At 49.9% G+C, this 25617-nt stretch overlaps 1 protein-coding gene across 6 annotated transcripts in view; it reads left to right on the forward strand.

Annotated features, from left to right (window-relative positions):
* RAPGEF1 (Rap guanine nucleotide exchange factor 1) overlaps positions 1-25617 on the forward strand; it is a 46406-nt gene that overhangs the window by 7053 nt on the left and 13736 nt on the right. For 2 of the 6 annotated variants that reach the window (XM_077284705.1, XM_077284706.1), the window contains exons 2-11: positions 11421-11563; positions 16504-16682; positions 16849-17005; positions 18299-18387; positions 18488-18637; positions 18914-19037; positions 19837-20020; positions 21040-21507; positions 22390-22592; positions 23131-23289. In XM_077284705.1, coding sequence (XP_077140820.1) covers positions 11421-11563; positions 16504-16682; positions 16849-17005; positions 18299-18387; positions 18488-18637; positions 18914-19037; positions 19837-20020; positions 21040-21507; positions 22390-22592; positions 23131-23289 — 1856 coding nt within the window. Of the gene's footprint in view, positions 1-11420; positions 11564-16503; positions 16683-16848; positions 17006-18298; positions 18388-18487; positions 18638-18913; positions 19038-19836; positions 20021-21039; positions 21508-22389; positions 22593-23130; positions 23290-25259; positions 25512-25617 lie in introns of all 6 variants that reach the window. The other 4 variants (XM_077284708.1, XM_077284707.1, XM_077284703.1 and 1 more) reach the window with 3 other exon arrangements.

The following is a 25617-nucleotide window of genomic DNA, read 5'->3' on the forward strand; positions in this document are numbered from 1 at the left end:
GTGGTGACTGCCGCGGTGAAGCACTCTGCAGGACGCCCAGGAATGTTAAGATGTAGAAAATTATGTAAATAGTCACATCGGGTCCATATTCTGGAATTATCGCCTTATAGAAGGCCAGATATTCCCACTTCCTAAAGGGATCTTGCAATGTAGCAAAATGAGTGTAGCTGCATCTATCGTGGTATTGTCTTTATGGTGATGGCGCCGGACACCAGCAGGGCTTGGAGGGAAGGAGCCAGAAGGATACCTGCTGCTCTTACCCTTTTTTTTTTTTTTTTTTGTAGTATTGGGGTTCCTGGGAAGCCCATCATAGCTGTGCCCCAAATATCCCTTCCATTAGGCCATATGAGTTCGCCAGCAACTATGTGGAGACATGTATAGTAAAGATCGCACAATGCAGCTGTCGCAGCAAGCTCAGTCAGCCACTGATATGGTGACTCATGTCACTAGTCACACCACTAGCTGCAAAGCTTTACTTTGGGCTATATTAGTAACATTGGTCATGAATGACCGTCCCGACCCACCCAACTTATAATTGCCAACTGTCCTGAAACAGGCTTCATCACCGGTGACTTGCTATCTGGACACCGCTGAGCCGGACTCGGCAGCTTTCTGCTTGTCAGGGGTGATGTCCGGCGGACACCTGCTTCCGTCTATACAGGAAAGCTGGGGTATGGCATCTGTGTGCCCAACCTTAGGGCAATCATCACTTTCACATAATGGAGAGTTCTAGACTATCAGATCCTGAAGGGAAGGACTTTAGTAAATATAACTGACTATTGTAAAGTAGCAGCGGACAACCAAGGGGTAAGAACAAGCGAGTGCTTACTCCATCCATTGCCACCCTGAATTTACCACCTACTGCCATCTTCCCCTGCCCAGCTGTGGATGAGATGAGTCTGTCACCCTGGAGATGACTCTTAAAGGGGCCTGGGGGACCACAAATGTTTTTATTCCTTTTAATTGGTCTGTGTGGTGCACCACTGCTGTGTGTGAGGGGACTACCACCATCATCCTCATTTACTGCAGGACTGGACTGTGCGGATGGAGCAACAGAGGGTACATACTGGAGGTGCTAGCATGGGTCGGTGATGATCCAGCAGTGGCGGTCCGGCCCCTGGTGAGCCATCCCACTGGTGCCAGTCCTTTGTGGCCGGATCCATTATTCTGCATCTGATATTGATCTGGGTTATTGTCCCAGACAGTGCAGATATAAGAAGCGTCCTCTCCACACATGGCGCCAGTTTTTACTTGAGATGTCGGGCCGGCATTTGGTTGTGTCCAGCCCATACATTGTAGTGGGGAGGGGTGATGTAATCATTTGTAATTGCCCGGCCTGTGACCTCTCCCGTCTGATTGCTCAGTGAGGTGGTAAAGTGGAGCCCACCGTCCCCAGCCCACTCCTCACATTCTCCATTCTCAGAGTTTTTCTCCATTTCCCTCCAAGGCCACAACCCATCGGGGTGCGAGTTCATGGCCGCCTGCATCACTTCATCAGCCTAATTAACAATGTCTAATGACCAGGCAGCAGCAGAGCCACAGGCGGGGACGGTCCTGCTTCCGCTCCGCTGCCCCCTAACTAGGCTCTGCCTCCATTAGACCAGTGGCTGATATTTTGGGGATGCGCCGAGTGTGAAGTTCAGCACCAGTTACACCGCAGGTTAATGACACTTCTCACTGGGGTTGTAATAACAAGGGGCTCTGCCACCAGCCGCTCCCTCCTGTGATTGGAGGATTGGATTGAATGGATATGTATGTACAGTACAGACCAAAAGTTTGGACACACCTTCTCATTTAAAGATTTTTCTGTATTTTCATGACTATAAAAATTGTACATTCACACTGAAGGCATCAAAACGATGAATTAACACGTGGAATTATAAATTTAACAAAAAAGTGTGAAACAACTGAAAATATGTCTTATATTCTAGGTTCTTCAAAGTAGCCACCTTTTGCTTTGATGACTGCTTTGCACACTCTTAATGCTGCCTTAATGCAGACGGACATTGAAATGCCCCCTTCCTGCATGTTCTTCTCCAGCCCTACTGTCCACACATGTCTTCTTGTTCCTGCGTGGAGCTGTACGCAGCTCCCTGCAGACTGATGAGAGGGGGGATCAGTGCACATTGAAGGACGCCTTTGGCCTACACTGTGCATTCCTGTCCTGATCGTTCCCAGCCCCAGGCATCTCCTCCATTACATATCACACAGCTGGAGAAGCCAATGACATCATCCCCCACTGTTTCCATGGAAACCTATAAACCTAGCGCTCTGTGCAACCTGCCTGAGATCATATGTAAGTGTGTCCCCATCCTGTGGGTGTGTACGCTGCCCTGCGTCATGGCTGCTGTAATGCTGTGACTGGCACCCAGCTGCTGATCTGCAGCAAATCAGGGCATGGACGGGCACAGTGGAGCCCAGGGGAACTGAGGTGCATGTGGGCGAGTAAGACCAGCTGTTACCCTGTTAAGCTGCATGCCGCTGTCCTGCTGCTGGAGTTGTCGGGACATGTTTGGAGTTGTAGTCTCACTAAAAACAGGTCACATTCCACTGCTTCACATCCCTCTGCATGGAAATACCCCCCCCCCCCCCATTACTGGGATGGTGCAGTGCGACTAGTGCATGCCTGGACAGATCGTAGCCAGGTCTCCAGGCCCTCACTACTAGTCACAGCAGCTCCTCTCCTCTGCTGGTAGTGACAGCAGCTCCCCTCCTCTACTAGTAGTGACAGCAGCTCCCCTCCTCTGCTAGTAGTGACAGCAGCTCCCCTTCCTCTACTAGTAGTGACAGCAGCTCCCCTCCTCTACTAGTAGTGACAGCAGCTCCCCTCCTCTACTAGTAGTGACAGCAGCTCCCCTTCCTCTACTAGTAGTGACAGCAGCTCCCCTTCCTCTACTAGTAGTGACAGCAGCTCCCTCTCCTCTACTAGTAGTGACAGCGGCTCCCCTTCCTCTACTAGTAGTGACAGCAGCTCCCCTCCTCTACTAGTAGTGACAGCGGCTCCCCTTCCTCTACTAGTAGTGACAGCAGCTCCTCTACTAGTAGTGACAGCAGCTCCCCTCCTCTACTAGTAGTGACAGCAGCTCCCCTCCTCTACTAGTAGTGACAGCAGCTCCCCTTCCTCTACTAGTAGTGACAGCAGCTCCCCTTCCTCTACTAGTAGTGACAGCAGCTCCCCTTCCTCTACTAGTAGTGACAGCAGCTCCCCTCCTCTACTAGTAGTGACAGCAGCTCCCCTTCCTCTACTAGTAGTGACAGCAGCTCCCCTTCCTCTACTAGTAGTGACAGCAGCTCCCCTTCCTCTACTAGTAGTGACAGCAGCTCCCCTTCCTCTACTAGTAGTGACAGCAGCTCCTCTCCTCTACTAGTAGTGACAGCAGCTCCCTCTCCTCTACTAGTAGTGACAGCGGCTCCCCTTCCTCTACTAGTAGTGACAGCAGCTCCCCTTCCTCTACTAGTAGTGACAGCAGCTCCTCTCCTAGTAGTGACAGCAGCTCCTCTCCTCTACTAGTAGTGACAGCAGCTCCCTCTCCTCTACTAGTAGTGACAGCGGCTCCCCTTCCTCTACTAGTAGTGACAGCGGCTCCCCTTCCTCTACTAGTAGTGACAGCAGCTCCTCTACTAGTAGTGACAGCAGCTCCTCTCCTCTACTAGTAGTGACAGCAGCTCCTCTCCTCTACTAGTAGTGACAGCAGCTCCCTCTCCTCTACTAGTAGTGACAGCAGCTCCCTCTCCTCTACGAGTAGTGACAGCGGCTCCCCTTCCTCTACTAGTAGTGACAGCGGCTCCCCTCCTCTACTAGTAGTGACAGCAGCTCCCCTCCTCTACTAGTAGTGACAGCAGCTCCCCTACTCTACTAGTAGTGACAGCAGCTCCCTCTCCTCTACTGGCAGTGACAGCAGCTCCCCTTCCTCTACTGGCAGTGACAGCAGCTCCCCTTCCTCTACTGGCAGTGACAGCAGCTCCCCTTCCTCTACTGGCAGTGACAGCAGCTCCCCTCCTCTACTGGCAGTGACAGCAGCTCCTCTCCTCTACTAGCGACTGCAGACCCCTCTGATCTAGCGCTGGTAGCGATTGCGGACCCCTCTGATCCAGTACTGGTAGCGACTGCGGACCCCTCTGATCCAGTACTGGTAGCGACTGCGGACCCCTCTGATCTAGCGCTGGTAGCGACTGCGGACACCTCTGATTTAGCGCTAGTAGCGACTGTGGACCTTTCTGATCTAGCGCTAGTAGCGACTGTGGACCCTTCTGATCTAGCGCAGGTAGTGACTGTGAACCCTTCTGATCTAGCGCTGGTAGCGACTGCGGACCCCTCTGATCTAGCACTAGTAGTGACTGCGGACCCTTCTAATCAAGCGCTGGTAGCGACTGCGGACCCCTCTGATCTAGTGCTGGTAGCGACTGCGGACCCCTCTGATCCAGTACTGGTAGTGACTGCGGATCCCTCTGATCTAGCGCTGGTAGCGACTGCGGACCCCTCTGATCTAGCGTTGGTAGCGACTGCGGACCCCTCTGATCTAGCGTTGGTAGCGACTGCGGACCCCTCTGATCTAGCGCTGGTAGCGACTGCAGACCCCTCTGATCCAGTACTGGTAGCGACTGCGGATCCCTCTGATCTAGTGCTGGTAGCGACTGCGGACCCCTCTGATCCAGTACTGGTAGCGACTGCGGATCCCTCTGATCTAGCGCTGGTAGCGACTGCGGACCCCTCTGATCTAGCGCTGGTAGCGACTGCGGACCCCTCTGATCCAGTACTGGTAGCGACTGCAGACCCCTCTGATCCAGTACTGGTAGTGACTGCGGACCCCTCTGATCTAGCACTAGTAGTGACTGCGGACCCTTCTAATCAAGCGCTGGTAGCGACTGCGGACCCCTCTGATCCAGTACTGGTAGTGACTGCGGATCCCTCTGATCTAGCGCTGGTAGCGACTGCGGACCCCTCTGATCTAGCGCTGGTAGCGACTGCGGACCCCTCTGATCCAGTACTGGTAGCGACTGCAGACCCCTCTGATCCAGTACTGGTAGCGACTGCAGACCCCTCTGATCCAGTACTGGTAGCGACTGTGGACCCCTCTGATCTAGCGCTGGTAGCGACTGTGGACCCGTCTGATCTAGCGCTGGTAGCGACTGCGGACCCTTCTGATCTAGCGCTGGTAGCGACTGCGGACCTTCTGATCTAGCGCTGGTAGCGACTGCGGACCCTTCTGATCTAGCGCTGGTAGCGACTGCGGACCCTCTCCTCCACGTTACCAGCCTCTCTAATCTCCCATGCTGGACTGGGGTTTTCATCAGCTGGTTGTTCCCATTTACCGACTGCAAACAGAAATGATGCACAAAGTCTCGAAGGCCGCACCATTTGAATGCTAGTTGGGGGATTTATTGTTGTATGACTGGGCAGAGGATGGATGTCTGCACCTCCCTGTATCACCCGGGCCGCCACCTTGTCCTGGGTGATGTCACCCGACCCTCCAGCTCTGAATATTTCGCTGGTGACTCAGGCAGGTTCTTGCCTCCTTTCGGTTTTTCTTGTTTTTGCTCCTGCTGCACGTGGTGAGGAGCCTGTGATGGTCCCAGCAGGTGGAGCCACTCTCACTGCCGCTTATCTCTTGTATTTAGGGATTTTACATTTCATGGGGATTTGCGCCGTTCCCTGTTTTCATGACGAGTGAGCCGGAGTATGTCACCTCCGATTGTTAAGCTTTGATTGTTAACCCTTCCAGTGCTGGAGACTTCTCATCCTTGATCTTTCCTCCTAGTTTTCTTCCCTCTTTATTAATTTATCTGGTTTATTATTGTGTTCTTGATTTGTTGTAAATGTGATTGTTGTTCTGTAATGTCTTTGTCTGTACAAGTTCCCTCTTAAATGTAATGTGCTGCGGAATATGTTGGCGCTATAGAATTATAGATTATTATTTATTGTTCTGGTAATTCTGACCCATCTGGCGGTCTTTTTTGTTGCAGGGGACGTATTACATTAAGCTCATCTGTGCAGTACCCCCATTAGTGTTAATCTAGTGGGGGCAGATGGTGGATGTGAGCCATGGGGTCGCTTATATTTGAAACAGGTTGTGTCAGGTATTGGAGCTTGGATCTGAGCTGCAGTACCACACACAACCTGTAGACAGATGTGGCGCTGTTTTGTGAAGACAGGAGCCATGTTTTTGAAATTCTGCACTTGCCCATTTAGGCTATGTTCCAATGTTGCATTTTTTGCTACGTTTTTATGCAAATTAAAAGCTGCTTTTTACAGTACCAGCAGAAGTTGAGATTTCAGAAATTCATACGCATGCGTTTTTTTTTTTTTTTTTTTTTTTCTGACTGAATTGGAAAACTGCAGAATGTCATTTCTTTCAGCATTTTTTCACCCATAGACAGCAATGAGTAAGTGCAAAAACGCTGCCATCAGTTTTAGCAGTGTTTTTAGTGGGGAAAAAAGCAGGTACAGAGTAATGCGAAACCATTTATTTTTCAGGTTTTTTTTTTTTCTTTGAGATCTGGAAAAACGCAATAAGAAAAGTAGCAAAAAAGCCAACAAAACCTGCTTTTTGTCTACAGATTTTTTACTTCCAAGAGATTAGGTTTTGGCTGCAGGGGAAAAAAAACAGCAGCAAGTGAATGTAAGGTCTCTCCTGTCCTGATAGTTTGTTACAATGTACCAGTCTGGACTCTACAAAGAATACAATTGTATCAAGCAGGGCTGTGGAGTCCGTATAATAATCTTAATAATAATAATCTTTATTTTTATATAGCGCTAACATATTCCGCAGCACTTTACAGTTTGCACACATTATCATCACTGTCCCCGACGGGGCTCACAATCTAAATTCCCTATCAGTATGTCTTTGGAATGTGGGAGGAAACCGGAGTGCCCGGAGGAAACCCACGCAAACACGGAGAGAACATACAAACTCTTTGCAGATGTTGTCCTTGGTGGGGTTTGAACCCGGGTCTCCAGCGCTGCAAGGCTGAAGTGCTAACCACTGCGCCACTGTGCCGCCCGTATAAAATATATAATACAGTGCAGGATGTGCTGTAAATGTTTTCATAATAATTTGGAAAATTTATGAAATCTAATATATAAAGCTGAATGTGTGTGTGTGTGTATGTATGTATGTATGTATGTCCGGGATTGGCATCTGAACCGTCGCAGCTACAGCCACAAAATTTTGCACAGTCACACGTCTGGACCCCGAGAGCGTCATAGGCTATGTTGTGAGGTGAAATTTTAACCCCGCGCTTTCCAATTCACCAAACAATTTTGCCCCTATCGACATAATGGGGAAAAAGTGAAAGGAAAAGTGTTGGAGGCGTCGCAGCTACAGGCACAAAATTTTGCACAGTCACACGTCTGGACCCTGAGAGCATCAAAGCTATGTTGTGAGGTGAAATTTTAACCCCGCGCTTTCCAATTCACCAAACAATTTTGCCCCTATCTACATAATGGGGAAAAAATGAAAGGAAAAGTGTTGGAGGCAAATTAACAGCTGCCAGATGTGAACAAGGGGGACTTAAAGAATGACAGCGATGGCGCCAAAGAGTATATACTGTACAGTTGCTAAGGTGGGGCCCCAACATGGGATAATCACCACACCACCACGGGGATATGAACACACACACAAAATGCGCCACATACTACCACGTGCTCGAACACATATACCACCCTCAGCGCACATTTCACCACACATACACCAACCTCGCCACATAAAAGTAGAAACACAAAAGTCGCCGCTCAAAACTCGCCACGCGCAAAACTCTGTACATGCAAAACTCGCCACACGTGCAAAACTCACCTCATGGAAAACTCGCCACACGCAAAACTTGCACACGCAGAAAAATTGCCACACGCAGAAAAATTGCCACATGCACAAAAGTTGCAACACATGCAAAAGTTGCCTCACACAAAACTTGCACATACTCAAAAGGCACCACACATAAAACTCGCCACGCGCAAAACTCGCCATGCGCAAAACTTGCTGCACACAACGCTAACCTGTCACATGCAACTCGACACACAAAAAGTTGCTACACGCATGTCGCCACACAAAACTCATCTCACAAAAGTCCCTACATGCATGTCGCCACACGCAACTCAACACACACAACTTGACACACGAAACTCGCCCTAAAACACACACAAGTCTGGTATTATCCTTCAAAAATAAAAATCTGATTAATAAGCAGACAAACTACAAGAGCAACAAATGTACCATATAGGAATCCGGCAGCTGTCAGTCACATGACCAGTCTATTATGTGTATGTGTGAGCTAATATATACTGCCAGGGGGTGGGCTTACTGTTGGCTGGGGATTTATCAGGCTGCCATTTTAGCTTACAAATACTGAGGTAAAAATACTGACCAAATAACGTGTGAACGAGGTCTAATACAGGAGGAGATGACATACAGATATATACTATATACAGGAGGAGATGACACACAGGTATATACTATTTACAGGGGAGATGACACACAGGTATATACTATATACAGGAGGAGATGACACACAGATATATACTATATACAGGAGAGATGACACACAGGTATATACTATATAGAGGAGGAGATGACATACAGGTACATACTACATACAGGACGAGATGACATACAGGTATATACTATATACAGGAGGAGATGACACACAGGTATATACTATATACAGGAGCAGATTACCTACAGGTATATAGTATATACAGGAGGAGATGACATACAGGTATATGCTATGTATAGGAGGAGATGACATACAGGTATATACTATATACAGGAGGAGATGACACACAGATATATACTATATATAGGCGAGATGACACACAGGTATATACTATATACAGGAGATTACATACAGGTATATCTAATATATAAAGCTGAATGTGTGTATGTATGTATGTGTGTATGTCCGGGATTGGCATCTGCACCGTCGCAGCTACAGCCACAAAATTTTGCACAGTCACACGTCTGGACCCCGAGAGCGTCATAGGCTATGTTGTGAGGTGAAATTTTAACCCCGCGCGTTCCAATTCACCAAACAATTTTGCCCCTATCTACATAATGGGGAAAAAGTGAAGGGAAAAGTGTTGGAGGAAAATTGACAGCTGCCAGATGTGAACAATGAGGACTTAAAGAATGAGAGCGATGGCGCCAAAGGGTATATACCGTACAGTTGCTAAGGTGGGGCCCCGACATGGGATACTCACCACACACGGGGATATGAACACAAACACAAAATGCGCCACACACTACCACGTGCTTGAACACATATACGACCCTCAGCACACATTTCACCACACACACACCAACCTCGCCACATAAAAGTCGAAACACAAAAGTCACCACTCAAAACTCGCAACGCGCAAAACTCGCTACATGCAAAACTCGCCATATGCAAAACTAGGCTCACGCAAAACTCGCCACACGTGCAAAACTCACCTCATGGAAAACTCACCTCATGCAAAACTTGCACACACAGAAAAATTGCCACATGTACAAAAGTTGCACCACATGCAAAAGTTGCCTCACACAAAACTTGCACATACTCAAAACGCACCACACATAAAACTCGCCACGCGCAAAACTCGCCATGCACAAATCTTGCTGCACACAACTTGCTACACTAACCTGTCACATGCAACTCGACACACAAAATGTTGCTACACGCATGTCGCCACACAAAACTCATCTCACAAAAGTCGCTACATGCATGTCGCCACACGCAACTCAACACACACAACTTGACACATGAAACTCGCCCTAAAACACACACAAGTCTGGTATTATCCTTCAAAAATAAAAATCTGATTAATAAGCAGACAAACTCCAAGAGCAACAAATGTACCATATAGGAAATACGGCAGCTGTCAGTCACATGACCAGTCTATTATGTGTATGTGTGAGCTAATATATACTGCCAGGGGGTGGGCTTCCTGTTGGCTGGGGATTTATCAGGCTGCCAATAGCAACCAATCACAGCTCAGCTTCTATTTTGCTACAGTTAATTAACCTGAGCTCTGATTGGTTAATATAGGCAACAAAGACATTCTCAGTATAACAAAGCTAATATATGTTGTGAAATGCTTCTATTAGCTTAGTTTTTGCCTTTTAATAATTACATTTCTATCTATTTGTTTTGTGGTTTTTGTGTGCAGAATACATTTTTGTTAACACATTCTATTTTGCTAACAGCAGTCATTAACCCGGGCGAAGCCGGGTAGTACAGCTAGTGTCCTATAAATGTCTGTTCTATTCCTGATCTAAGGATCTGGGCTTTTAGAGGAGCTGAATCTGTCCTGCACTTTATGCACATGCGCAGTAGTGACCAGTGCTGGAGAGTCATAGATGAGATGAATCTGTGCTGCACTTTATGCACATGCTCAATAGTGACCAGTGCTGGGGAGCCATAGATGAGATGAATCTGTGCTGCACTTTATGCACATGCTCAGTAGTGACCAGTGCTGGGGAGCCATAGATGAGATGAATCTGTGCTGCACTTTATGCACATGCTCAGTAGTGACCAGTGCTGTAGAGTCGGGGTTTTTCTTACTGACTCCACAGCTCTGGTATCACGCTCTCGGTCTGGGTAATTTCATACACTGGCGGCAAGAACAGATTTTGAAACCTCAATCAGGAGTGGGAGGATGTGAGAGGCTGAGTCTTCCTGCTCATGCATTTGCATGAAACCAGACAGTAGTTCCCAGTTGTGCACTGGTAATATAACATATGTATCTTCTTTTGCTCGCCCACCCTGCCTCCTCCCTTCCATCTTGCGCTGTCGGATGTGACAGCTGCTTCTGCGGTCACAGAGAAGTGATATTTCACTCAGGATTGTGGTTGTCAGCCGCTGCGCAGTCTCTCCAACTCTTAAACTATTTCTAGCTGTGGTTTCTGCAAGAAGCTTCTTGGCGTTACTCATGCGCGGTCCCGTTCTGTAGAAGCAGCTGCTCACTTTGTGGCATTAATGCTCCGTCTCCTATTCATGTATGACGCCAATAGCTACACTTCTGTAAACTAAAGAAACAGCTAATCTACAAGTGAAAATAGTCAGCACCAGCTTAGATAAGTAGCATCTAGAAGAATTGTAAATCCAGCTCTAGAGTATATTGCAGGATGTAACTCGGGATCAGTACAGGATCAGTAATGTAATGTATGTACACAGTGACTGCACCAGCAGAATAGTGAGTGCAGCTCTGGAGTATAATACAGGCTGTAAATCAGGATCAGTAATGTAATGTATGTACACAGTGACTCCACCAGCAGAATAGTGAGCGCAGCTCTGGAGTATAATACAAGATGCAACGCCGGATTAGAATGAATTATCTGATATGATTGTGACATCTGATTGTAGACTATTGTGGGAGTGGGTAATGTAATTTTAATTTTTGTTGCTTGTATAAACCCACGTTGTCCCCCCCTGTTCTTACTTTGCAGATAGTCAGCGTTCTCACCTTTCCTCCTTCACCATGAAACTGAAAGACAAGTTCCATTCCCCAAAAATCATCAAGAGGACTCCATCCAAGAAAGGAAAGTCGGCTGACCTCACGGTGAAAACTGAGGAGAAGCCTGTTAATAAGGTAAATACACATAATGGGGTATAACATCTGACACCCCGCTAACCTGTTTCCCACCATGTTGCGGCTCTTTCGCTTTCCGTATAGACACAACCTGGGTTTCGTCCACCATATTGTTTGTTGCGGTTTGAAGCTGCAGTGGTGTTGCCGGGGATTGCTCCTCCTGTACAGTAACTGGCACATGCCAGGCAGACTCGCTGCCACCTGTGTAGCCATCATGTTGTGTACGCCGGGGGCCTTTAGTGTCATCTGTCGGTGTCTCCCTGCAGTGATATCTCGTGATATCCATTTTACTCTCCCATCCACTACTGCTGTTTGAACTACTTTGGTCTCTATGGTCTCATTCTGCAGAAGGGTGACGTGAGCTGCTGACATATGCTATGATGTCCCACTCCACAGCTGTACTGCAGGCCGCATGCTATCCCCTGCCACCGTCACTGAGCCTCACAGCTGTATTGCAGGCCGCATTCTGTCCTCTGCCGCCACCATCACCGAGCCTCACAGCTGTACTGCAGGCCGCATGCTATCCTCTGCCGCCACCATCTCCGAGCCTCACAGCTGTACTGCAGGCTGCATGCTATCCCCTGCCACCATCACCGAGCCTCACAGCTGTACTGCAGGCCACCTGCTATCCTCTGCCGCCACCATCACCGAGCCTCACAGCTGTACTGCAGGCCACCTGCTATCCTCTGCCGCCACCATCACCGAGCCTCACAGCTGTACTGCAGGCCACCTGCTATCCTCTGCCGCCACCATCACCGAGCCTCACAGCTGTACTGCAGGCCACCTGCTATCCTCTGCCGCCACCATCACCGAGCCTCACAGCTGTACTGCAGGCCGCATGCTATCCTCTGCCGCCACCATCTCCGAGCCTCACAGCTGTACTGCAGGCTGCATGCTATCCCCTGCCACCATCACCGAGTCTCACAGCTGTACTGCAGGCCACCTGCTATCCTCTGCCGCCACCATCACTGAGCCTCACAGCTGTACTGCAGGCCACCTGCTATCCTCTGCCGCCACCATCACCGAGCCTCACAGCTGTACTGCAGGCCACCTGCTATCCTCTGCCGCCACCATCACCGAGCCTCACAGCTGTACTGCAGGCCACCTGCTATCCTCTGCCGCCACCATCACCGAGCCTCACAGCTGTACTGCAGGCCACCTGCTATCCTCTGCCGCCACCATCACCGAGCCTCACAGCTGTACTGCAGGCCGCATTCTGTCCTCTGCCGCCACAATCACCGAGCCTCACAGCTGTACTGTAGGCCGCATGCTATCCTCTGCCACCACCATCACCGAGCCTCACATCTGTTCTGCAGGCTGCATGCTATCCTCTGCTGCCACCATCACCGAGCCTCACAGCTGTACTGCAGGCCGCATTCTGTCCTCTGCCGCCACCATCATCGAGCCTCACAGCTGTACTGCAGGCCATATGCTATCCTCTGCCGCCACCATCATCGAGCCTCACAGCTGTACTGCAGGCTGCATGCTATCCTCTGCCGCCACCATCACCGAGCCTCACAGCTGTACTGCAGGCTACCTGCTATCCTCTGCCGCCACCATCACCGAGCCTCACAGCTGTACTGCAGGCTGCATGCTATCCTCTGCCGCCACCATCACCGAGCCTCACAGCTGTACTGCAGGCTGCATGCTATCCTCTGCCGCCACCATCACCGAGCCTCACAGCTGTACTGCAGGCTACCTGCTATCCTCTGCCGCCACCATCACCGAGCCTCACAGCTGTACTGCAGGCTGCATGCTATCCTCTGCCGCCACCATCACCGAGCCTCACAGCTGTACTGCAGGCTGCATGCTATCCTCTGCCGCCACCATCACCGAGCCTCACAGCTGTACTGCAGGCTACCTGCTATCCTCTGCCGCCACCATCACCGAGCCTCACAGCTGTACTGCAGGCTGCATGCTATCCTCTGCCGCCACCATCACTGAGCCTCACAGCTGTACTGCAGGCCGCCTGCTATCCCCTGCCACCACCATCACTGAGCCTCACAGCTGTACTGCAGGCCGCCTGCTATTCCCTGCCACCACCATTACTGAGCCTCACAGCTGTACTGCAGGCTGCCTGCTATTCCCTGCCACCACCATTACTGAGCCTCACAGCTGTACTGCAGGCTGCATGCTATCCCCTGCCACCACCATCACTGAGCCTCACAGCTGTACTGTAGGCTGCATGCTATCCCCTGCCACCACCATCACTGAGCCTCACAGCTGTACTGCAGGCTGCATGCTATCCTCTGCCGCCACCATCACTGAGCCTCACAGCTGTACTGCAGGCCGCCTGCTATTCCCTGCCACCACCATTACTGAGCCTCACAGCTGTACTGCAGGCCGCCTGCTATTCCCTGCCACCGCCATTACTGAGCCTCACAGCTGTACTGCAGGCTGCATGCTATCCCCTGCCACCACCATCACTGAGCCTCACAGCTGTACTGCAGGCTGCCTGTTATCTCCTGCCATCACCACTATGGCGTCTCACAGCTGTACTGTAGGCTGCATGCTATCCCCTGCCACCATCATCACCGAGCCTCACAGCTGTACTACAGGCCGCATGCTATCCCCTGCCACCATCACCGAGTCTCACAGCTGTACTGCAGGCCACCTGCTATCCTCTGCCGCCACCATCACTGAGCCTCACAGCTGTACTGCAGGCCACCTGCTATCCTCTGCCGCCACCATCACCGAGCCTCACAGCTGTACTGCAGGCCACCTGCTATCCTCTGCCGCCACCATCACCGAGCCTCACAGCTGTACTGCAGGCCACCTGCTATCCTCTGCCGCCACCATCACCGAGCCTCACAGCTGTACTGCAGGCCACCTGCTATCCTCTGCCGCCACCATCACCGAGCCTCACAGCTGTACTGCAGGCCGCATTCTGTCCTCTGCCGCCACAATCACCGAGCCTCACAGCTGTACTGTAGGCCGCATGCTATCCTCTGCCACCACCATCACCGAGCCTCACATCTGTTCTGCAGGCTGCATGCTATCCTCTGCTGCCACCATCACCGAGCCTCACAGCTGTACTGCAGGCCGCATTCTGTCCTCTGCCGCCACCATCATCGAGCCTCACAGCTGTACTGCAGGCCATATGCTATCCTCTGCCGCCACCATCATCGAGCCTCACAGCTGTACTGCAGGCTGCATGCTATCCTCTGCCGCCACCATCACCGAGCCTCACAGCTGTACTGCAGGCTACCTGCTATCCTCTGCCGCCACCATCACCGAGCCTCACAGCTGTACTGCAGGCTGCATGCTATCCTCTGCCGCCACCATCACCGAGCCTCACAGCTGTACTGCAGGCTGCATGCTATCCTCTGCCGCCACCATCACCGAGCCTCACAGCTGTACTGCAGGCTACCTGCTATCCTCTGCCGCCACCATCACCGAGCCTCACAGCTGTACTGCAGGCTGCATGCTATCCTCTGCCGCCACCATCACCGAGCCTCACAGCTGTACTGCAGGCTGCATGCTATCCTCTGCCGCCACCATCACCGAGCCTCACAGCTGTACTGCAGGCTACCTGCTATCCTCTGCCGCCACCATCACCGAGCCTCACAGCTGTACTGCAGGCTGCATGCTATCCTCTGCCGCCACCATCACTGAGCCTCACAGCTGTACTGCAGGCCGCCTGCTATCCCCTGCCACCACCATCACTGAGCCTCACAGCTGTACTGCAGGCCGCCTGCTATTCCCTGCCACCACCATTACTGAGCCTCACAGCTGTACTGCAGGCTGCCTGCTATTCCCTGCCACCACCATTACTGAGCCTCACAGCTGTACTGCAGGCTGCATGCTATCCCCTGCCACCACCATCACTGAGCCTCACAGCTGTACTGTAGGCTGCATGCTATCCCCTGCCACCACCATCACTGAGCCTCACAGCTGTACTGCAGGCTGCATGCTATCCTCTGCCGCCACCATCACTGAGCCTCACAGCTGTACTGCAGGCCGCCTGCTATTCCCTGCCACCACCATTACTGAGCCTCACAGCTGTACTGCAGGCCGCCTGCTATTCCCTGCCACCGCCATTACTGAGCCTCACAGCTGTACTGCAGGCTGCATGCTATCCCCTGCCACCACCATCACTGAGCCTCACAGCTGTACTGCAGGCTGCCTGTTATCTCCTGCCATCACCACTATGGCGTCTCACAGCTGTACTGTAGGCTGCATGCTATCCCCTGCCACCATCATCACCGAGCCTCACAGCTGTACTACAGGCCGCATGCTATCCCCTGCCGCCACCATCACTGAGCCTCACAGCTGTACTGCAGGCCGCCTGCTATTCCCTGCCACCACCATTACTGAGCCTCACTGCTGTACGGCAGGCCACCTGCTATCCCCTGGCGCCACCACCATGGCGTCTCACAGCTGTACTACAGGCCGCATGCTATCCCCTGCTGCTACCTCCACGACCCCTTCTAAACGTCACTAGGTCAATCATGCTCGGGATTCTCCTTCTATTGGCAGCATTTTAAAGGGCCAGTGCTGCGATTTGTAGATGATGGTGGTGCTGACGCAGATGCTAATCGGCTGCAGTGGTGCGGTGGATCTGATGAGCACCTTCTCTCGGGTGTCATTCAGGAAATCTTCTCTCATTACGAGTCGGGGAAAGTACAGAGACTCTCATCGTCCTTTCTTCCTGTCACGTTGCCTTATAATGAAACCAAACCAGGTTGCACTTGAGTCGTCCTTTGCAATTTTGACTATTTCCGTGCTTGATCTGCTTCTGGTAAAATTGAATGACAAGCAGCAAGGCTTCAATCATGGCTCGTACAGTTATAACCCAGCTTTCCCAGACTCCTGAATGCCTTAACCATGCCATGATGCTCCTTTAAGATTTCAGTCCTTGTGGCTTATTCTTAGCCTTAAGAACTGTCATCTGGAAATTGATTTTTTTTGTTTTTTACTTTTTGCTCCTACCTTTGCAGATCCTGAGCCGGCTGGAGGAGCAGGAAAAGGAAGTTGTCAATGCCCTGCGCTACTTTAAGACGATCGTAGATAAGATGGCGGTAGATAAGATGGTGCTGGTGATGCTCCCTGGCTCTGCCAGCAAGGTCCTGGAAGCCATCCTACCCCTGGTCCAGGCGGACACGCACTCGCAGCAAAGGTTGGTGAATGTTCTTCGGTGTCAATCACTGAACATGTGAAGCTCTATAATATTCTCATTCACTTTCTATTTTTTTTCTTCTCCATTTTCAACATCTTTGCTTGTCAGTAAGTGCCAGATAGGAGATTGCTTTCCCTGTTTTAATTATTTCCTGCCCCGTTTACAGCACTGCGATCTCCTCCTGCTACAGCCGGGTCTACCAGTCTCTTGCCAACCTCATCCGCTGGTCTGATCAAGTGATGCTGGAAGGTGTGAACTGCGAGGACAAGGAAATGGTGTCCACCGTGAAGGACGTGATAAAGGCTGTGCTGGACGGAGTCAAGGTCAGGATTCCATTGTCTTCTTTCTTTTGGAGACATTTCATCATGTTCATTCTCTTTGTATGCAGCCTGCAGTGTAAAGAATGGAGGGTGTCCTTTTTTGTTGTTGACACAACTACATTATAGTTCCAGTATATAATAAATAGGACTTCTTTGTTACTGGACCTTTCTACTGGCAACCGGAATGAAACTTCCATTCTTTACACTGCATGCTGCATCTAATGACCGCAGTGCACAATAGAAATATAAGGTTTTCATTTAGTCATATTTTACTATAAAAAAGTGGCCTCTTCAGCTGTGACAGAGATATAACTCCCAGCATGTGCGGGCTACTGCAGAGGAGGGCTGGTTGTTGTGGCAGCTGGAGAGCCACAGGTTGGAGGCACTGCTGGAATCGTTCTTGTGAAAAATTTGTCCAATCATTGATTAATTACAGTAGCTGAGGGGTTAACCCCAGCCATACATCTGGCAGGCCGTCTGTCCGTCCCCTCTGGAGAGACACAGCCGGAGTCAGCATTCATGAGGTCATCCAGCAAATGAAGTCAGATATTTGGGAGCCTTCCAGGCCTCTCCTCCCTCGTTCCATGTGCACAGATTCACTGCTGTGATCTCGCCTTCCAGCTCTGTGCATAAACTGTCACTGTCTCAGCCTCCCTCATTATCACATCCCGCCCAGAGCGAAAGCCTCACAGCCTCTTCTGATCCAGTGGGTCAGCTCCATCACACCCAATACAGAAGAACTAATGGTGGATGTGATGTGAAGAAGTATGGGGAGTATGCAGTGGTAATAAAGACATGTTATCCTCCAGAGCTGCACTCACTATTATTCTGCCGGTCCAGTCATTGTGTACATACATTACTTATCCTGTACTGATCCTCAGTTACATCCTGTATTATACCCCAGAGCTGCACTCACTATTCTGCTGGTGCAGTCACTGTGTACATACATTACATTACTGATCCTGAGTTACATCCTGCATTATACTCCAGAGCTGCACTCACTATTCTGCTGGTGCAGTCACTGTGTACATACATTACATTACTTATCCTGTACTGATCCTGAGTTACATCCTGTAATATACTGCAGAGCTGCACTCACTATTCTGCTGGTGCAGTCACTGTGTACATACATTACTGATCCTGTACTGACCCTGAGTTACATCCTGTAATATACTGCAGAGCTGCACTCACTATTCTGCTGGTGCAGTCACTGTGTACGTACATTGCTGCCTTGTATATAGCTGTCACTCCTCTGTATTTGTTTTATGTATCTAATATCCTCATTTTCTCCTACAGGAGTTGGTACGATTGATGATTGAGAAGCAGGAGCGCCCATCTCCCACCAGCCCTGTGAAGCCAACCATTCCCGCTAGCAAATCGGACAGGTGTGTTCTGGGGTTTCACAGAGGGTTAAATCTCCTTCCCCTGCAGGTCCATTCTGTGGTCTCCATCACTTCTGAGGCTCATACTCATGGTTTCTTCCAGCACACAAGACTTACCTTTGTCAGAGCGAGAACTGGAGATTCTAAACAAGACCCCTGAGCCATCTAAAGAAGCCCCGATAGACTGTGTAGAAACTGATGAGCTTGCTCCTCCAAAACCCCCATTACCTGGTATACGAGTGATGGATAATAGGTATGTCCCTCCTCAGAATCTTATGTATCTCTGTATGCAGGAGCTCCCCCTAGTGGTGGCTGCAGACAAGATCTTATCATGTAGCTGTATTTGAGATTTTCATTGATGCCATGCTTTATCTTACTGTGGACTGAAATATAATTTGAGATGCTTTCTGTAGGGGCCTCTGCTCAGTGTTGAACTCTGAGTTCCTACTTGTAGATTTCATCCATGTTAGTTCTTTCTATAGTGTTAACAGTTTTAGTGCTGACAACTTGTACTTTTCTTTCCTTACAGTCCACCACCTGCATTACCTCCAAAGAAAAGACAATCTGCACCTTCACCCACTCGTGTTGCCGTTGTAGCTCCTATGAGCCGTGCAACCAGTGGTTCTAGTATACCTCTTGGCACCAGTACCCAGGTAAGGGGTTACAGGGTAGTAGAAAAGCAGAATAGTGAGTGCAGCTCTGGAGTATAAATACAGCATGTAACTCAGGATTAGTAATGTATGTACACAGTGACTGCACCAGCAGAATAGGGAGTGCAGCTCTGGAGTATAAATACAGGATGTAACTCAGGATTAGTAATGTATGTACACAGTGACTGCACCAGCAGAATAGGGAGTGCAGCTCTGGAGTATAAATACAGGATGTAACTCAGGATTAGTAATGTATGTACACAGTGACTGCACCAGCAGAATAGGGAGTGCAGCTCTGGAGTAGTAATACAGGAGGTAACTCGGGATCAGTAATGTATGTACACAGTGACTGCACCAGCAGAATAGTGAGTGCAGCTCTGGAGTACAATACAGGATGTAACTCAGGATCAATACAGGATCAGTAATGTATGTACACAGTGACTGCAGCAGCAGAATAGTGAGTGCAGCTCTGGGGTATAATACAGGATGTAACTCAGGATTAGTAATGTATGTACACAGTGACTGCACCAGCAGAATAGGGAGTGCAGCTCTGGAGTAGTAATACAGGAGGTAACTCGGGATCAGTAATGTATGTACACAGTGACTGCACCAGCAGAATAGTGAGTGCAGCTCTGGAGTATAATACAGGATGTAACTCAGGATCAATACAGGATCAGTAATGTAATGTATGTACACAGTGACTGCAGCAGCAGAATAGTGAGTGCAGCACTGGAGTATAATACAGACGAAGTAATATTTTCCCCCCTTTTTTTTTTTTTTTTTTCTCTTCCCCCCTCTCAAGGATTTTGAAGTGAATTGTTATGCACATCGCCGTTTATCCGGAGGAAGTCAGTCTTATGGAGGAGAGTCTCCACGCCTCTCACCATGTAGTAGTATAGGAAAACTTAGTAAATCTGATGAGCAGCTCTCCTCCCTTGATCGGGACAGTGGGCAGTGCTCCCGAAATACTAGCTGTGAAACACTAGGTAAGAGGGGAAGATCATACTTGGTTTTGTAAAGTGATTGCATGAAAAGTATCTGACAATACAGGGTTTTGTGTCACTGTTTTGTACCATTTATACATGAGATGAGAAGGCGTGCACAGTGTGGCGGTTATACACTGTGTGCACAGTCACCCAGCATGTATGGAGGCTATAAACACAATTGTTTGTCTGCTGGATGGGGGAGGGGTATTTTCCAATCCCTTCTTTTAGATGTGGGGATATTTTGCCGCGTCGCCTCTTTGTAGCAGCTGGAAGTGATGGCGTTGTTCTTAGCAGGAGTTTCCTGTCTGTGGTTTTCTCAGCTGAGCTTCCATTGACTGCTGCACGACCTAACACATTTAAGAGCCAAGTTTCCTAAGAAAACCTTTGTGGTTAAAATAAAGGTGAAGGGCAGTGATCAGAGATCAACAGTGAGACCCCGCGTATCTCCCTCCATTATAGCTGTTTTTGGAGTGGTCTTCCAGCCTTCTCAGGTTTCTTAATGGTAAATCTTCTGCAGTGATTTGCTGTTCACTTCTGTGTCCTTCCATAATGACAAATATACTAATGTGAGCAGTGGTGCACGTAGGCTGTCACACAACTTTCCCATATCCAGATATACTTAAGGAAAGGCCGGACAGGCTGCATTGACTGTCTACGCTCTCGGAAAGCTGAGTGACAACCCTTCTGGCTCTCGTCGGTACAACCACAGGGGTTGTTGCCCATTTTTCCTGGGTTCTGATACTTCCTAGAAAAGCTTTGCATATTTAAATCCTAGGTCTGATAGAGAGTTGACAACCTCTGCTGTGGCTGAAATGCTTTGATATTGGTTGTCGCCCTGGTTTCCTAGTGACAGATAAGCCATTAATGTTGGGAACTTCTATGTAAGGACCGTTTGATGGGATGTGGTCATATTGGATGTCCGCTTGACAGAAGTGAGGACGTTAGGAGCTGCGTTTAGTGGTGGCGAGTCTGTGAATTCATTAAGATGACAAATTATCATCTTCCTTTTTTTCCTGCAGATAATTATGACCCAGATTATGAGTTCCTGCAGCAGGACCTGTCTAGTACCGACCAAGTGCTGGGCCAAGGACCCGGCGTCCTCAGTCCTCTACCAGAGTCCCTCGGAGAGTCTGGTTCCCCCTTTCATGGACAGAATTTTCAATTGCCTCCTATCACCCCCCAAAACTCAGAAGCCTCTTACCCCTCCTCGGTAATAGAAACACCCCCTGCCCTACCGGAAAAAAAACGCAGAAGTGCCGTTTCCCACGCCTCAGATGGCTCCCGCTATGAGCGTCACCCTTCCCAGTATGACAACATCTCCGAGGATGACCTGCTGCTGCCTCCTTCTTCTACACCCTTTGCTGCCGTTTCGCCCTTCCAGGCTGGGAACACCTCACAGGTGGAGTTCTTGGCTGACTTTGGAGCAGTGGAGTGCGACGACATACCGGAGAAACCACCACCACTGCCGGAGAAGAAGAACAAACACAGTAAGTGCCAGCCACTCCTCCACGTGACTACGTCCGTATGATGTGGCTGAGGAGGCCGGAGTCGCATTATCAACATCCACAGCTTCATAGGCATTAGTGATGAGAGAACGTGCTCGGATAACGTGCTCTCCGAGTATCTCAGGCGTGCTCGAATGGTATGGTCGAGCCCCCGCGACTGCATGATTCACGGCTGTTAGACAACCTTAACGCATGCAGCAGCAGGGACTCTAACATATTATTTGAGCACGCCTTAGATACGCAGAGAGCACCTGAGCTGCTTGGATAATACATTATCAGAGTACGTTTGCTCATCAGTAATAGCCATATTTGAAATTGCATAATTCAGGTCAGAAGACCCTCGGCCGGTCCTTACTTAGTCCGTGAATGTCAGATCTGTGACAACCGCCTATCCGGAGAGACTAGAGATGATTTGGTGCTTGTTCTCTTACCTTCTCTCCACCCTCTTCTCTTTACACCCTCCACCCAATACTCTCATGCTGTAAGAGGAAAGTCGTCGTCATGTAAAGGAAGAGCAATCTAAACCTGCAGCTGTTCTCCCCGGCCGCCCATTCACTTCCTCCATCACAATAAGGATGGTGCTTGATGCCAGTCATTGTAATCCTAGCAGTCGTTCCCACGGAAGTCCGTGCGGCCCCTACAGTAGTACTGAGACCTGATTATACTATTATATAGCATCACACATGAGGTTGCAGCGGTACATGTACTCAAGGAGTCAAGAAAGTGAAAAATGTCTGAAATCTGGATGGGAACCAAAATGCCATCTTGCCCATTCTAGTTTATTTATTTCCTGTCCGTCTAAGGCCATTAGGTAAATGTCGTTCACCATTTCTCTCCATTTATTTCCCATTTCCTCCCTTCTAGTGATGACCTACATGCGCTTTGTGGAGGATTACTCGGAGCCGCAGCCATCGGTGTTCTACCAGACGCCACAAAACGAACACATCTATCAGCAGAAGAACAAACACCTACGTGAGGTTTACGGCTTTAACGACTCGTTCAGCGGCTCGGACACGGGCGTTGAACGAGCTCCTCCACCCGCTCTTCCCCCTAAACAGAGACAGCTGGTAAGGGCAAACATTGTATACGTGTAGCGTTCCCGGTCTCCGCTCTCAGGCCCTTTTTATGTTGGGTTTTTGCAATCTATAGTTATGCTGGAAAGCGATAACAGGGACATTATTCAGTCACAGAGGGTCACAAAAAGGGTATCTTTTCTCTATATATCAGGTAACGTTATGCCGCTCAGCAGACATCCATTTATTGGATCTGCAGAATGACATCGGCTTTTTGCAATGTCTTTACCTTTATGAAGGAAGGGGATGCCAAATTTTGCCCTAATTTTTAACTGAGACCACCCATGGCCAACTTCAGTAATGAGTAGTTGTGTAGTATCACCAGATGTCATCATGCATTTAGCCCCCGGGTAAGATGTACAGCTTATTAGGGATCTGATGGGATACCAAATCCATTATATAGCGGGCTCCAGTACGAGGGGCAGTAATGTGTCAGGCGGTCTTGAGGTCTACGATGTCCGTGTGCTCCTTGGTTCTCTTTTTTTTTTTTTCTCTCCCTCCACCTCCCTCTCTGTATATGTAATTCTTCCAGCAGGCCTCCTTTGCTGCTTCTTCCTTCTCCTCTGTCTCGTACTGTGCACAGCCAACCAAAGGGGTCTTCGCACCTGAGGACGGCAGCCACCCTCAGGGCATCAGTCTGTCCGTCTCTAACTGCTTTCTGAGCCGCCACGGCTCTTTCCCTGTGCCTTCGGTGAGTGTCCGCTTCATTGCTCAATCTTTGGTGTGGCATGCGAGTTGTAGGCCGAAGTGCGTGCGTGAGATCAGAATTCACTACGTAGCATCTTTAGATCCTGCGTATATGACTGCAATTACCTTCATATAGTGCCAACGTGTGCAGGAGCGGCAGCATTTATATAACTCCTGTCATAAGCAGATCAGATCTGCAGTTTCCCTGCAGTGAAGATCTGTGGCTTTTGTGCTCCGTTTTTGGACATCAGAGGGCCTCAATCCTTGGAACTGTTTAGTAATGCACCCGTTACATACGATATTATCAGACTGCGACTAGAAAACATGAGAGCGTAACCCTGAAGATGTTCCCATGCCGCTCCCCCTCTCCGTGCTGTGTCGCTGGAGGGAGAGCTGTAGTTTTCAGTCCGCTGGACTCAGACCTCACCTGTTCATCCCCAGACTTACCCCTCCGCAGCCTGCAGAAAGCAGTAAAAAATAACCTGGGTGGGACGAGCGGGTCGGCAGGCTCAGTTTTCACTCTGCAGTCACAGTGGTCATACTGCGACCCCAGCGGGCAGGGGGGGGCCAGGGAGATGCCATAAGGACCATATGGAAAGCAGATTAATAGGAGGGGTGTGGGGGGTGCGGTTGCATACCAGCTCCCTACTGTGCGAGTGCATAGCTGGGATTCCTCAGGCGGACTGCGGCATGCAAGAATCTGAGGAAGGAAGGAAAGGAGGAGATGTGTGGAGGGAAGGAACATGGGGCGATGCAGGAAGAGGCCGTGGCAGAGCAGAATAAGTGTGCATCTATGAGCTAGAATATCGGGATGCAGCCCATGCACCCCCAGGTTCTACCATGGTGGCAGAGCTGTTAGGTGGTGATGCCCAAGGCTGGGTCGCTTCATCCTGGTATGGATAGCACAGGGTATTCTTGTTATCAGGACTTCCATGACTAAACTGATTGAATGCACCTGATCTGTGCAGGAAGCACACAGACAACTGCATAAAGGGCAATTACCTAATATTATGTAAGAAACACTGGGCAGCGCCATGCTCAGTGTTACCCTGCAGGCGCCATCTGCAGTCCTGTGTCTGCAGCGATGCCAGGCAGAGTGGGGATCTGCCGCACAGCATTGCATCAATTCGCTTTTGCAAAGCACTGACAAGAGGGACACAGGAGGGGGATGCAGCTTCTGTCTTAGGTGCGGAATAAGAGACCCCCTGCAACTTACCAGCGAGCTCCACAAAACTGGAAACGGTAGCAATCAGAGAAGAGGTGGATGCAGCTTCCCTCCTAGGTAGGGAGTTAGGAGAGCTCTGGATGGTTCGGATCTGATGATAGTGGGAATTTCTACCAATGTATGGGCAAACCTTTACTGGGATTAGTAGTTGTGTTCTCTTGGGCATGTCCGGTGATCCGTTGTGGCAGTTTGTAACATAAGGCTGTAGTCACATTAGCATATAGCATTGGATGCGATGTGCGAAGGAACCTCGGCTCCAGCTCTTCTGCGAGCGGGAGCCGAGTGTCCGTGCTCTGTGCTCCGATCCTCTTGCATGAGAGAATCACAACACAGCTGCGGAGGAGACGGAGAAAGTAATTTCTCCATCTCCTCCATTGCCTGTCTCGGCATATATCGGATTGCACTGGGATTGACATCCTAGTGCAGTCCGATGTTTCACATGCCCCCATAGACTTGTATGGTTGCGTGTGAGCGGAGTCTCGCTACAAATCTCAGCACGCTGGGACTGTTATCCCATGCCGAATCAGCATGAGAAAATAATCGCAGACCTGCACTGCCCCATAGTATAACATTGGGCTGAGTGCTATCTGATTAAACATTGCGAGGCACTCTGCTTTGGTATACCCCCGTGTGAGCGAGGCATTAGTGCAAGGATTGGATACTAAACCGGCTTTTTACTAATCTGCTTTTCTTTTTACCTTTTCTATTTCTTTCCTTGTACCCCTTTAACACCCCCTCTACCTGACCAGTACAAGTCTGTTTTCCGCTCCTACTCCCAGGATTTTGCCCCCCACAGCCCAGCACCTGCCTTGCCCCTGCTGAATCCTGCCATATTTTACTCTTCCCGCTTCTCCCCGGTCCTCCCGGATGCAGTACCCACTCCTCCGGCTCCTCCCTGCCCTCCAACCTTGCCCTCCTCTCAGGGTGTCAGCTCCTGCGGGACCCCTCCTGCCTGCCTTCCTTTTGAGCCTCCTTTCTCCAGCTCTCTGCAGACTCCAGTGGTGAGAACGGGAGGGGGCTCCACAGGATGGATTTATGTGTGGGGGGCATTTGTGAATGGCAGTCCTGCTTCTCAGTGTCATCACCCCTGTGCTGCCGCTGTCATTG

The sequence above is a fragment of the Ranitomeya variabilis genome, chromosome 2 (genome assembly GCF_051348905.1).
Source record: "Ranitomeya variabilis isolate aRanVar5 chromosome 2, aRanVar5.hap1, whole genome shotgun sequence".
Taxonomy (NCBI): Eukaryota; Metazoa; Chordata; class Amphibia; order Anura; family Dendrobatidae; genus Ranitomeya; species Ranitomeya variabilis.